Source organism: Maniola jurtina, chromosome 8, assembly GCF_905333055.1.
Source record: "Maniola jurtina chromosome 8, ilManJurt1.1, whole genome shotgun sequence".
NCBI lineage: Eukaryota > Metazoa > Arthropoda > Insecta > Lepidoptera > Nymphalidae > Maniola > Maniola jurtina.
In genome coordinates, this window is record NC_060036.1 from 4,757,204 (window position 1) to 4,771,974 (window position 14,771).

The following is a 14,771-nucleotide window of genomic DNA, read 5'->3' on the forward strand; positions in this document are numbered from 1 at the left end:
GTTAGTTCGACTCAGTGAACAAGGTAGGTACCTACCTACATACCTATTTCAAATTATTGTACGTACATCCATTTCATTTTATTGAAAAAATCGCTAGCAAATCTTATTTAATAAAATAAAAATACCTCTTTTAAGAAATGATTTTCTGTAGTCCCACCTGATAGAGTTCAGCTCCTGAGTATTAACTAAGTATCATGTACTTACCTATAGCTAGAGGGATACCCGTTTACTACTATTATCGATTACTGCAGCAACCAAACGTGCACGCTTGGTTGCTCCAGTAATCGACAAATATCATATATTATCTACATAATATATACACGTGTGTACACATATTATGTACATACAATTAACAATTGCCCTTATCAACATGGGTGAAAAAGTGAGAAATAAAAAAAATACGTCAAGCAACTAAGACGACCATGTATTACTTTTAACAACGTGTGCAGTCTGTAAATACTTATTAAGTCGAATGAAACAAGAAGCAACTGCACAATAATAGGTGCCTAGTTGCTTTTAAAAACGCGATATTTAGTGTGCAACCAGATGTAAAATTTTGCAAAATTTTAGCCTGAAGTTATTAACAAAAGAAACAGAAGTGCTTATGCTTATGCTATGTCTTAGGTATTATTTACTAATTTTTCAAAAACTGAGCAAAATGGTACCTAAAATTTAGGTATCTACCTATATTTACTCCTTAGATAAAATATGGTTGGTGTCCACTGGGCATTTATCAAAATGTTGGGTTTTAATTAATTTGATACTTTTCAAACCTACATACTTACGTAGGTAGGTAGGATAACTACCTACATAGTAAAGATATTCCTATCTTTGTGCTAATAATGACAATGATATTGAAAACAACGAAGCAACCAAAGTAATTGTATTATATCGATACAATTTTGATAAGACAATTGGAATGAACAAATCACGGTACTTAGGTTTATTTGGTGATTATTTTTCGATAACAATAGACTGTGTGCCTGGCTGATATAATTAATTTATAAACAGCTGTTTAGAACAATTACAGCTGTAGTGAAATTAGTTTCAATATATAACTACCAACAACAAAGGCTGTTAAGTTTCATCTCTGTATCGGAATGTTTGACGCTAAATCTAGTCATTTTCCGACGTTTCACACAAAGTGCTTCAAGATGGTCTCTTGCTTTGATTAGATACTTTTTTTTTGGATTATAAAATGCGTGTTTCTTTTGATTGTTCACTATGACTTCGGTGTGCAGTGAATTTACATGATGTGCAGACTCATTAAGTTATTTATCATTGCGTTTTGTTTATGGGTTGTTTGTGATGCGCAGGTTAGTATCTATACTCATTTATTTAAGTTACCCAATTATCTAGTCAGGTTTGATTGTTAATTAATTGAAGTACCTACTTAGTACCTACTGGTTCGCCCTGAACTAAGACCGCGCGACCTCCTATAGGTTGGAATACCTAACTTGTTTGTACTTTGACACACAAATTAATTTCAAACATAGACAGAGACAACTCAAACACAATTGTAAAGTTTTGGCAAAAACATTTTGCGGCGAAAACCAGGCAGGCGTCTCCCTCTCTTTTTTTCTCAATGTCTACCACTCCCTCTCTCTCTCTACTGCAGGAAAAATGAGGATGAAATAAAAATAAAATCCTAATCGGCTTTTAAGTTCATGGGGTAGTCGGTACACTGCATATTTCCTAAAATAAGTCTACAGTTTAATTATTCTCTGGTACCTAGGCGGAGGGCTATTTTAACCAGGAGAAAGTGGACTTGAGTGTGTGGCATCAGCGCAACCCTCGAGTGGCGATAAGGACCAACGACCAGCTGGCCTGCGAGAAACCTAGCATATATTTTTGTGAGGTTAGTAACACGAGCGATTTACCTACTTTAAAGTTTAAACGTATACTCGTACCTACCTATAGTATCACTCTCGTATTTGAATAATTTTTAGGGTTCCGTATCTCGAAAGAAAAAAATCAGTTAAGTGCGAGTCGGCCACGCACACTAAGGATTCCGTACCATCTTAAAAGAAATAACACTTTTTAATTTTTTTAATTTTCACACAGATGGGTATCTCAACCCATTGATAGCTCAACGGTTGAGGAGCGGACTGAATTCCGAAAGGTCGGCGGTTCAAAACCCACCCGTTGCACTATTGACGTACCCACTCCTGGCACAAAATTTACGCTTAATTGGAGGGGAAAGGGGAGTATTAGTCATGATAGCCTGGCTAATATTCTTATTTAAAAAAAACTAAGAGTTAATTGTAATATATTGTAAGTTAGATTCACTCTAAATAATAGTTTAAATGATTATTCTTCCCAGGAGCCGCCTAATTTAATCCCACCGCAGAGCACTAAAACATGCAATTATCGCAACGTGTGGTACCAGGAACAAGTGTTCCGCTGGGTGGCCGGCAGGGGCTGCCTCCTGTACACCCCCGACTTTTTGTTCGTAGGTAGTAAAAACCCCATCAATTTGAACGCGGGATGTGTGTATGGAAATCTGTTCGCACCATGCTTGGAAGTCGTAAGTTTCACACAAAATATTTAATGAGGTTTTTTAAACATATCTAAAATTACGAAGACGATAGATATGCATTTTGAAGACAAAAGTTAAACGAGTAGATGAGTAGCACTGGGTACAAGCGGCACGAGTGTGGTCTATGCTCTATGGAAATCCAATAAAAGGGAGACCATCTTCCAGCAAAAGAGGTCTATCCTTGGTCTATCGGTTGAAACGACAACGATGGACATCCGCCGAGGCGGATCCTCCTCTGGGGATCCACTCGCGAGGTCCCCTAACTCCACGTCTGAGGCGCACCAATGAAGTGCGCCTCCCGACCCGGGGACTCGACGAGTGAAAACAGACCAATCAACCGGAATCCCCCTGCCAAGTCAGCAGGCGGCGATCCCACCTACGTCACCTGCGTCCTGGCCTTCGCCTTCATCCACTATGCCCTCTGCGTATCAGAGGGACACGCGGAAAAACCTCCCCCCTGCCAAGTCATTAGCCATAGCCAACAATATCCCCGAAGAGAAATTGTTAGCCATGTTACCGGGGTGCACCGACCCGAATGCTGCTCTTCCCCTCGGATGACTCTAAAAGGAACCAGCAGCACCCAGGCACATTGGGAGGTTACCTGGCTGGCATCTCAGGTTATTCACACCCTATCGGAACTTATGAGAAATGCGGAATTAATTATAGATTAGGTATATTCTCATTCTTTTAGGTAAAGGACGATGGCACATGTGGTTGTTTCCCATTCGACCCGAGTCTCGAGGTGGTGGCCAAAGCGGTGCGTCAAGCGTTGGTGCCGTCTATACACGGACGATGGGAGAGGTGCTTCTACGGTGCCAGTGAATGCTGTAGTCACTTTATGAATGGAAATCATAACGTGTCAGGTAAAGATTATAAGAACAAGTATAAATTAAAAATTTATAACACCCCCGACAAGTGAAAGTTACAGTAACTAGAAAAGAGCTGATAACTTTCAAACGGCAGAACCAATTTTCTTGAATTATAGCTAAGAACACTCTCGATCAAGCCACCTTTCAAACAAAAAAAAACCAAATTAAAATCGGTTCATTAGTTTAGGAGCTACGATGCCACAGACAGATACACAGATCACAGATACACACGTCAAACTTATAACACCCCACTTTTTGGGTCGGGGGTTAATAAATAGAAAAATGAAAGTAGTGGACAAATATGAAAGTAGAGTTTTGTAAATGCGTCAAGGAGTAATTAAGTATGCATTAATTTACTTTAACTCTAAAAATACTCTTCGAATTGAGATCAATCTTTAGGAGGATTTTTTATTACAAGTTTTTTAATTTAAAAACTAAGACTAACGCTAAGTTACCATCACATCTTATGGTAGCTGTGAAATGAAGATTTATTAAAGGTAAGGGAAGATTTATTCTTGATTTGAAGATCCTAGTAAGGATGTTAAAAGGTGGCGGGGGCAACAAAGTAGGAAGGGCATTCATATTATCTTAGAAGTGCCAAATGCCAATCAGCTAAACAAGAAAGCGAATTCTTTAGTGTCCGTGGAAAGTCGATAAGATACGGAGAGATGCAGGTATTAGTGATCGTGATGATTTTTTCTTCAGATACCAACCAATGTCCACCAACATATGATGGGTGGACCTGTTGGCAGCCGGCGCAAAACGGTTCCGTGGCCAGATCAGTGTGCCCGGAATTCGCTTACTCAAATTCCGGCCCAGCTTGTCATCGTAAGTTTTACTAGCTCTATTAATATGTCTGACAAGATTTTGAATGTACACTCATAACTCAAAGCATATCTATACTTTAAGTGTTTTAGAAAGCCATGGAGATATTGGGCGATTTTCTTGTCTCCTTCGTTTTACGAGTGTACCAACCTGATATTCGCTGGAATATTTTAATCTTGTGTGTTTTTTCTACAACTTTCACTAGAGGAGAGACGCCAATCTGGAAGTTTGCTAGTATCTACCTGGTCTTTTTCCATAACGGAAAATTTGAATTTCCAGTCCATTTCCGAATGTTTCTGTCAAAACTTTTCTTGTACTAACGCTTTATCTTGCTACTGCTAAAATATACATAAAATCCTTTTCCTTACAGATTTCAGCCACAAGCAATGCCACTCCCACGGAACATGGGAACTTAGAACAGATTACAGTACTTGTAGCATCACCCCGCGTCTCCTGCGCCGGTATCGCTACTACATCGCTGTGCTTATCTTCTCTGTAATCAGCAGTTTCCCCGCTATATGCATTTTCATTTTCTACAAAAGGCTACGCGTCACCAGGGTCACCCTTCATAGGAACCTTCTCATTGCTATTGTCTTTAGAAACATCATTGTTATTATCAGCAGAAACGTGGTAAGTAAATTTTTAGAATGTCTGTTTTAAACAAGGTTTTTTTGATGTATTTAATCACTGTAGATGCGACAAGATAAACTGACGACTTTGTAAATGTAGATTTTATTTACCGATCGTAATAGGTTCCTATAATACGTGATAGGTCGAGATGGCAATTGGGGTGGGGACGCTCATACCCCGATTGCCATCTCGATCTGTCGCGTGTATACGTATTTTTTATTTTACGTATAAGTGGAATGTTTTTGGATTTTTTACTATTATACTATATATTACTATTTTTACTATATTTATTATCCTATCTCTTCATCAACTCGAGGTAAAAAACTTTACTAAACCAAATTCAATAAAACCTACCTATGGCTTAGTTTTAGGTCATATAAGCAGCTAAACTAAGTAGCTAACCCACCCTGGCTTCACTTGAGTTGAATTCCTAATGGGGGTTTTCGTTAAAGAGCAATAATAATAGTAATTTATCTACATACAAAATTTTAAGTTTCTAGACCCAGCGGTTTTAAAAGCTTTACGTCGATATGTCAGTTATATCTCTGATCTTATATTTCTTGCACATTTTCAGATTTACATAGATGAGCTAACTAACGCTGGAGAGACGATAATGTCACAAAATGGTGTTGGATGTCGAGTACTGTCCTTCATAGAGCGTCTCTCAGGGAACGCAGTATTCGTATGCATGTTGTTAGAGGGAATCTATCTACATAGACTCATTGTGGCGGTCTTCAAGCAGAAGCTTAGCACCAAGATGCTGTACTCGGTTGGAATATGTTAGTAGACCTTACAAGTTATTTAATTAAAAGAAGTTGGTAACAAAATTATATTTTTTAATCATTATTGGAATGTTTGTCAAGGTATCAGCCTTGATACACAGGTAATTTGAGTCAATGGTGTGTATAGATAAAAAAATTTAAATTGTACCTACCTACCTAAGATACATTTTTATACATACAACCCTAGAACATAATATTATCTAAATAATGTCTCCTATGCTCTGGCCTTAGCTGAGCTATTTGTGCGGATGTCCCGTTTAGAGATTTTAAAGGTGTTTTTTTTTTTTTCATTTATCCAGTGTACGCAATACTGCCCGTGATCGCCTGGTCGGTAGTCATGAGCCTCTTCAACAACCACTCATGCTGGCTGGTGTACACGGTCGCCCACGTGGAATGGGCTCTCGACGCGCCTCGTCTGCTCATACTTCTGATCAACGCCGTGCTTTATATCGACGTACTTCGAGTCCTATTCACTAAAATACGGAACAACGAAAACGCTAATCAGTTGTGAGTATTGCAAATCTGCCAGATGAATGGTCGTAGCTATGAGCCATTTACCGATCGCTTTAGCACTGTTTATATACTTATTGATGTTCCACGAGGCTTGTTTACGAAGATATAGAAAATTGCGGAAGCTTATTAGCTATTTTGAGTGTTTAAGAGTATTCTGCATTATCAAAGCCCGTTGAAAATGTGATTGGTCGCCAGTTGTGACTTGTGAGCTAGTACAAGATGATATGATTTTATTTATGCCGAATGATAATACAAAACTTCAACTCCCATCATGATGATACAGCGTCCCGCTAATATCTACAAAAAATATTTTCAGTTCAATTCTCTAAAATATAATTAAAAATTATATATTGGTTTTTCGCAGGAGCACAGCGAAAGCCACGCTCTTCTTGATGCCGATTTTCGGAGTGCAGTTTCTCTTCACAGTGTTCCGGCCGTACAATAACAACTGCGACGTCGAGCAGTTCTATTACATTGTCGCGTACACAATCGAGGGCTTGCAGGGATTCATCGTCGCTTTACTCTACTGCTATATTAATAAGGAGGTACAAAATTTTATATTTATAAAGACTAAAAAAAAAACTGGAGCTAAATACAACCCGGTGCAACGCCTCAAAGTAAACAAGAAATATAATAGGACTTCCCTATACAATTAATGATAGTTTGAGTCTCTCTGCAACTATAGACACTCCTAGGAATAACTAAAAATTCGATAATTAATAAGTAATAATAAGTGCAGTTGAATGTTTAGGCTTTGATGAGTACTTACCTTTATGCAGATTTTAGGATTGTGCGACTAGTCAACCTTGTATTCGGCCATACAAATACCGATGCAGACGTTCTAGTAACATTCATAATAATTATTTCAGGTGCATGCATTAATTAAAGCTACTTACAAGAAAGCAGAGAACACTGTTACCTCTCGCATCAAAGGCTCTTCTTTCTACCCTCGGATAAGTGGTGATCCCAAAACAGGTAGAAGATTCACTTACACATCTGCTCTTACAACAAATACAACTAAGGCGGATGAATTGAAAAACCAATACTCAACTATGGAGCCAAAAGTACACGTCGCAGAAATAATATCAATACAAGCAAGCGAAAGACTCGCTAAGATCTTAGACCCGGTCTATGAAACAATTGACAATGGTCTACATGGAAGCTACGACTATTTAGAAAGATCAAATGCCGATCATGATACTGAATTTATACCTAACAGAAATTTTAAAATAGATGAATATTATGGTTTTACAAATGCATCGAGCGTTTCAATAGGTTGGCCTGAACGGCTAAGACGTGTATCGTCATCTTCGACCGGTATCTATAACACTTCGTTAACAGCATGCCATGTGATACAAGAAGAAATTCCGGATACAAACAGTCTAGAAACAAAAACTTCTTCAGGTCAAAGCGGAGAAGATAACAATAGTCTTCAGTCCAGCGAATATGAAAATGCAATAGATAATATTCCTGAACATAATAACATTGATAGTGAAAAAGTATTAGATAAAAATGAATCCTACGCTGGTTTGGAAATAGATTGTGGAACTTGTGAGAATATGCTGGACGAAATAATGCAGTGCATGGAAAACAAAGACAACAGCGATGTTACGTTAAATTCAGATCTTCTGGCACCAAATAGATCGAAAGAAGATAAAATTGTATTTGTGGAATAAAAATTATTTAGCCAGGATTGTAATATTACCCAAAGTGCATTTATAATGTCATTTACTAACCCTCGACCCAAAAAGAGGGGTGTTATAAGTTTGACGTGTGTATCTGTGTGTCTGTGGCATCGTAACTCCTAAATTAATAAACCGATTTTAATTTAGTTTTTTTTGTTTGAAAGGTGGCTTGATCGAGAGTGTTCTTAGCTATAATCGAAGAAAATCGGTTCAGCCATTTGAAAGTTACCAGCTCTTTTCTAGTTACTGTCACCTTCACTTGTCGGGGGTGTTATAAATTTTTAATTTACACTTGTTTAGGTGAGTAGATTTGTGTACTTACTGGAAATTGCGATTAATTTAAGTTACTTAATTTATTTTTATACTCGTACAAGTAAAATGTAAGTAAAGCGATATTTTTGTTAGTTTATTAAGTACCTACCTACGTATAAGTAAATTATCATAAGAATTCTGTTAGTGCATGTTGCTGGTAAATGTCAAACAAGGATTTTGTTTAGTCAATTTTTTAATCCCAAAAACCAAAATGACTAGAAATGTCAAACTTAAAAAAAATGATATCTGATTAGCAAAAATAGTGTGGTCCTCATGGTTCCGGTGTAATGTAAAATCAATATGTCGTAAAATAAAACGATTAAATAAAATAAACATAATTATGAAGTAAAGTTGTCATATTTTTACATGCTTACTAAAACCCAAACATCCTTTTCTTAAATATTATCGGCATCATCCATTATTTATGGATTAGGCTGTTTGCCCGGACTTCGGACTAATCTTCGAAATAACAGAACTCTGGAATCCCACTGACAGATACTAGACTAGAGGACTACACAAGGTGTGGTTTTAGGCTTAGGCCGGGAAAATTGCATAAAACTGAATAAGTATCCTCGTGAAGTTCAGGGAATTAGTGAAAAATGAAATAGCTTAAACATACGAAACGATAACGATTGTTTGATTAATATTCATGGCGCACCCATTCTTATTCATGATTTTTATGCTGAGCTGAAGCTTTTTTCTTTTTTTCATTTTTCCATCTTTTTTCACTAAGTGTTTTATAAATATTCGCGTTCACCTCCGATACTTCGGTGAGTTTCGTATAAAGAAATCGCTCAGTATCCGTTTTTATTTATAGTAAGTTGTTGTTAGCCCATTGTTGCAATATACAACTAACTTATAGGTACCTAGTTGCAATAGATACAACGTTTTAATTTAAAATAATATATATTTCACAGTCCAAATCGCTGTAAGAATCTTAAGATTAAGCACGATACACGGTTGTTTATAACAGAGACTAAACACTGATATTAATTGAACGTTCAACTTTAAAATCTAAACCTTTCAAACTTGAGTTACAAAAGTGAGCGTATTCTAAGCGCACGCACAGTTTACGCTGAATCTTTGAGGGAGGATTACTAACACCATACTTACGGTTCTTAAACTCTAGAATAGCTACAAGCTACAAAGTGCCTATATTTAACCAAGCTTTTGGAATTAGTAAACCCTGATATAGAAATGGTGAAGAAATTATTCCTAGTTTTGTTTATTTGTTGGGGTGTGGACGGATTTCCTGATGGTGCGCCAGTGGACGCGTGTGTAAAAGATCGCGCGAATCAGCCCAACCACGGGCAGCATCGTACGCAGCCGCTATCCACTCTGCCTTACAGGGTAGTCGCTTCGTCTGCAAACTATGGACCTAATTCAATGATCACAGGTTTGTTCAATCCTTACTATTTAATATTATAAATGAAAAAGATGTGTCTGTCTGTCTGCTAGCTTTACACGGACCCGAATTTTGGTACAGAGATGGTTTGTATCTCAGGGAAGGACATGGACCACTTTGGATCCCGGAAAATCAAAGATTTCCCACGGAATCTAAAAAAAACATAAATCCACATGGACCAAGTTGCGGGCATCATCTGTTCGGTGCAGATAGCTTGCATCCTGGATGGATACGAACATAGACTATCTAGGTACTTTTTATTTTTATGACTTACTAAAATTAAAGTTTTACTAGCTGTTACTAAAATTATAAAGAGTTTCCACGGGATTTTTAAAAAATGAACTCCATGCGGATGAAGACGCGGGCATCATCTATTTTTTTATTTAAAAAAGTATAAATACATTTCTTGGATGAATAACTACTCATAAATTTATGAAAGAGCGCCCGACGATTTCAAGTGGTTTTTCTCAGTACTCAAAAACTCATTCCTTGTTCATTGAATAAACTAAGACAGAATGTTGACTCAAATAATAATAAATACGTCGATATGAATAAAGCTTTAACTTTTATGGTAAGGATTTCTAGAACAGCCAAAAAAGGTACAAAATATGCTTGGCGATGTATTTATACCTCCATATTACATGCATGTAGTGAACGGAATCAAAGTCGTAGGTTTGAACCTTAGTCCTTTCTCCTTACCATTGAACTATGGGGTTCACACTTCACTGTATAACGCCTACGGCCCAGACTTTTTAACCGACCCGAGGTCTAAAAAGGTGCTCATTTCTTTTTCTTAAATTTTAATTTATACCAAATGATGACTGATAGATGGAGCGAAAATTCCCAAATAAAAGTGTTTTTTTTGGGGTTCTGCAGTGAAATAAAAACAAAAGTGAAAAGTTTTGTCCAGTCCATTTGTCCGGACTTTCTGCGTGTTACAGCCATTTTAAAAATAAAGGAAGTTATAAACATTAAAATTTAGTAGTTAGAAACCTATTAGTGCGATATGGAAGCATACTACCGGTACGTAGGGATAATTTTAAATAATTTTTAGGTGTTTAGACAGTTTTGAAAAAATATATAGCCTGTTACTGTAAGGAATAAGGTCCGCCAAAGTTTGTGACAACTATAGGTAGTATAGTTACGGAACCCTACCTTTTACATATAGGTAGGTATATTATTTTCTGACACACACAAGCCATTTTTGCGTACAATAGAGAGGTGTGTGAATCTTGAGTAGGTATTCTTATGTGTTGCTTAATTGTTAATGCCGAGCGAGTTTTTGCGGGTCAGGGTTTTTTAATTCGTTCACATGAAAGTTTATCACTGTTCGTCTAATTCTAATCCAATCGTCAAAATAAATAGTTTAAGTATAAGTATGTACTTACGATAAATTAAAATTTAAAGAACGCAATAAATAGGTATCATCACAAGTTTTGCAGCCGAATCTCCTGGGTAACGGATAACGAGGCACATTTTTTTTAAATCAACACTAGGCATTCCCTAATTCTAATTTTTCCCTAATCCTTTATCACCTAGAAGCTAATAATAATTAACCATTAATGTCCAATGGCCGCTGGGACAGACATGTTCTGAAGTGGAGACCGTGTAGGTGACGATTTGATTGAAGATGATAGCGGGAAGTGATAGTTGGTTGATTGATGTCATTTATCACCGTATGCTAGTGCACAAAATTGGCGCGTGGAGACTAAATTAATCAATTAATTTGATGGTTTTAGAAATCTGTTGGAAACCTAGATACGTAGATACGATACGGCAAAATAGATTTTTTTAAATATGCGGACTTCACAAACCTACATGGACGAACTTGAGCTTTTAAAAAAATCGGTCATTTTTGCTTTGAAGTTAAATGTTTCGATGCTCGATTTCTATTAACGTTGGCGACATGTGAAATCTCACACTAACCCTAATGATGGCATTGTAGGTCAAGCGCTTATGGTGAACTCGCTGGACCGGTTAGTTTGATACAGATTACTTCTCAATAAAATTAAGTTAATCCAATAAGTTGGGCAATTGACATTGAAAATTTCGATTAAGCAACTTTTTAAACTTTAATTACTACTTACTTTCGCCAAATCTCTACAAATTTTTACATTTAGTTATATCTTCTAAAGAACATTTAAGCATCGTTGATCATCTAATATTCCTCTTTGCCGTCCAACGGAGCGTGAAGCTACCAAGTAGGCGTTGTTTAATCACTGGTACTTAGGTATAAACACAACGCACACCTGTAAGCAGCGTACGCTAAACGCTAAACTCATACAAATTCGACTCCTGCGATTGTTCATATGCACCAAGAGACCTGTAAGTGATTTGGGAATTTAGTTTGACTTGTGCGTTTCGTCGGCGCAGTGAGCTATCTATTAATCGTAGACCGTGCCTTGTCAACGACATCACTAGACGACACTACATCCGCACTAGTCGAGTGTCTAGGTAGTGTCGTTACCAAAAAAATAATTGTAAACGACACCCCAGTGCAATGGGTGTTTCGTCGGCGCAGTGAGCTATCTATTAATCTTAGACCATGACTTGTCAACGACATCACTAGACGACACTACATCCGCACTAGTCGAGTGTCTAGTGGTGTCGTTACCAAAAAAATAATTATAAACGACACCCCAGTGCAATGGGTGTTTCATCGGCGCAGTGAGCTATCTATTAATCTTAGTCCATGTCTTGGCAACGACATCACTAGACGACACTACATCCGCAATAGTCGAGTGTCTAGTGGTGTCGTTACCAAAAAAATAATTGTAAACGACACCCCAGTGTAATGGTTTCATTGACAAGACAAGATCGTCATTTACCTATTATCATCAGATGAGAACGCAGTCAAGCGTTGACTTGTCTTTTAATCAAAAACCTCGTCGTTTGATTTTAGTGACAATCGAAGGTGCCATACCGTTCAAAGGATTCTTCATCCAAGCGCGATCCGTTGAGAACAACGAATGGCTTGGCTCGTGGGATGACACGCCTAACACCAGCCCTTTGCCAGAATGCTCGGCCATCACACACGCGGACCCTAAGAATAAAATCAGGGCTACTCTGTTGTGGAAAGCGCCACACAATTCACACGGACGAGTTTATTTCACGTAAGTTCATTTTACCTTACTTACAAGTACCTATATGGAATCGGGATTACTTATTAAGACTTATTGGGACGGGACGCCCTTCGTCAGAGTGCATCACTCCCTCAGACTGCAAACATAGGTAATAAAGTCTTGTCTAGGCTATGACAGGAGTCTCCTATCATACCAAAATTGTAGCAATCCAATTATCAAATACCCAATGTCATGTTAAGAAATGATAGTGAAATAAATGTACCTATTGCCAGCTTTAGGTATAGCTTGAGGGCGATATTAACGAGATCGGTCTAAAATTTTACCACTTAAGTAGGTAAATAGGTAATTGCTATTTGGTACACGATTTTCGAGAAGCAATATCGTTTTAGATTTATCTAAAGGTCTGAGATACGAGTGCGTGCATATGTTGCAACATATACGCTTATATGGGTCGAAGTGAAAGGCGCTTAGAGCCAAATAAGTATATGTATCTAATGAAATCATTTTTCTATAAAACTTAAATCGACTAAGCTCTGAACAGATTATACTAAGTAGAATTAGTTATAGATGCTAATCTCTTCGGACGAATCCTTGGTATAAATTATGATCGATCTTCACTTACAGGTAAGTTTGTTTAATCGTTAATTCTTGTCATACACAATAATAAGAAGAATTCACTCTGAAAAGCGCGTGTAGGTTCCACGCGATATCTTCACGCTTCGCAGTGATATGCTGCATAACCAAGTTTCTCTTAGTACTTACTTTTAGCAGCTGCTACCACAATTATTCTTTGCATGATTATTGGTATCTACACTTAGGTGCAACGCTCACAGTCGGAGTAACGAGGCGCAGCGTCTTTCTCTAAATCCAGCTTGTTTACTGTGTCATTTCTTTTTTAACACATTAAATAAAAATAGGGTGTCACCTGATGTTAAGTGATTACCGCCGCCCATGAACATTTACAGCACCAGAGGAACCGCCAATGCGTTGGTCCAAAGCCTTCAGGAATTGATTCTCCTTTGACATAAGTTTAATATTGTTATGAAAATACGCGTGCCACACTAGGAGCTACCCAAATCTTACCCATACAACCTTTACAGTGGCCGCCACTCGACGCGCCATGCCTATATGTATTTGACGGCTGCAACTCTACTCTCCGCCACTCGCTATGCCTTGTCTCCACTTACTACGCTCGGTCTGCGCTGGCCCTTAGAATAAGACATGAGTGTGCACATTTTCAGGAATGTTAATGGATGAGCAATAACATCGAAACACAATAACGTCAAAGCCAAATCGTATCAGTATCTGCTATAGATTTTTATTACGCAAAGTTTCCACTTTAGACGCAGACTGTGTAAAAGTGTAGGCGAGATTTAGCCTTAAAATAAGGTAGTTTAGGTCCATTTTAATTTATTAGTTTCGATAGTTACGCTTCCCCTATCAATGTTGTCGAGATGCAACTAGTACTAAACCTACAAGCTTGGGGCTAAAACCATTTTATTTTTGCAGAGGCACAGTCTTGAAGGATTATGGAACATTCTGGTCTAATCTCATCGCAGAGGCACCGCAGGAACCCACGGCTCTTCAAGTTCTTTTTAAATAATTTTTAATAATAGAATAATATTAATTGGTAATTTTAAGAACCTGCCGATGATACCTTAAAGTACCTAGTCATTTTAATAGGCCATTTTAAATGGCTTATTATAATGACTATGTAGAATAACTAGGCATTAATCATATGTTATTATTCCCACTGAGTTAGAAATTGTATAAGAAAAAATAGGGATATCAAAACTGTAAATAAATCACTTGTTATAAGAATATGTATTTTATTGCATTCGTTTAGTCATACTTTGCTCAATAATTAATTAAGCTCATACATTATATTGTTTTGTAAGTAAAAAAACATATATTGCGTAATTAATAATACTCCGTTAATATAGTTAAAATAAATCATTATGTTTTGTGCCCGTGGCACACGACTTTAACTTCATATTGCCCAACTCGCTCGGCCAATGCACTCGGTCAACGTGTTCAGGGCCATTTGCCATACATTTGCTGCGTGCTTGTCGACTTCTGTGGGTTTCCTTACAAACATCATCTTGATGATCTCATAAAATGATGATTG

At 37.4% G+C, this 14,771-nt stretch overlaps 2 protein-coding genes across 3 annotated transcripts; both read left to right on the forward strand.

Annotated features, from left to right (window-relative positions):
• Nucleotides 1-741: 741 nt before the first annotated feature.
• LOC123867633 (calcitonin gene-related peptide type 1 receptor-like) lies at nucleotides 742-7,943 on the forward strand. Of its 2 annotated transcripts, none has more exons than XM_045909738.1 (10): nucleotides 742-1,316; nucleotides 1,736-1,858; nucleotides 2,324-2,527; nucleotides 3,231-3,402; nucleotides 4,114-4,236; nucleotides 4,604-4,863; nucleotides 5,438-5,642; nucleotides 5,945-6,152; nucleotides 6,523-6,703; nucleotides 7,028-7,943. In XM_045909738.1, the coding sequence occupies exons 1-10, from the start codon at nucleotides 1,251-1,253 to the stop codon at nucleotides 7,832-7,834; spliced, it is 2,349 nt and encodes a 782-aa protein (XP_045765694.1). In that variant the 5' UTR covers nucleotides 742-1,250; the 3' UTR covers nucleotides 7,835-7,943. The 2 variants fall into 2 exon arrangements, with proteins under 2 accessions (XP_045765694.1, XP_045765695.1); XM_045909739.1 differs by having other exon boundaries at nucleotides 1,757-1,858.
• A 1,212-nt stretch (nucleotides 7,944-9,155) lies between these two features.
• Nucleotides 9,156-14,452, forward strand: LOC123867639 (putative defense protein 3). Its single transcript, XM_045909746.1, has 3 exons — nucleotides 9,156-9,551; nucleotides 12,463-12,673; nucleotides 14,153-14,452. Exons 1-3 carry the CDS (start codon nucleotides 9,353-9,355, stop codon nucleotides 14,244-14,246), a joined length of 504 nt encoding a protein of 167 aa, XP_045765702.1. The 5' UTR covers nucleotides 9,156-9,352; the 3' UTR covers nucleotides 14,247-14,452.
• Nucleotides 14,453-14,771: the final 319 nt, after the last annotated feature.

Excerpts from the sequence above, each read along its gene's own strand:
- LOC123867633 (XM_045909738.1), top strand. The coding sequence starts at position 1,251 with ATGATGTGCAGACTCATTAAGTTATTTATCATTGCGTTTTGTTTATGG. Across the intron at positions 2,528-3,230 it reads TCGCACCATGCTTGGAAGTC|GTAAAGGACGATGGCACATG; the intron begins GTAAGTTTCACA and ends TCATTCTTTTAG. Across the intron at positions 3,403-4,113 it reads TGGAAATCATAACGTGTCAG|ATACCAACCAATGTCCACCA; the intron begins GTAAAGATTATA and ends TTTTTTCTTCAG.
- LOC123867639 (XM_045909746.1), top strand. The coding sequence starts at position 9,353 with ATGGTGAAGAAATTATTCCTAGTTTTGTTTATTTGTTGGGGTGTGGAC. Across the intron at positions 9,552-12,462 it reads ACCTAATTCAATGATCACAG|TGACAATCGAAGGTGCCATA; the intron begins GTTTGTTCAATC and ends GTTTGATTTTAG. Across the intron at positions 12,674-14,152 it reads CACGGACGAGTTTATTTCAC|AGGCACAGTCTTGAAGGATT; the intron begins GTAAGTTCATTT and ends TTATTTTTGCAG.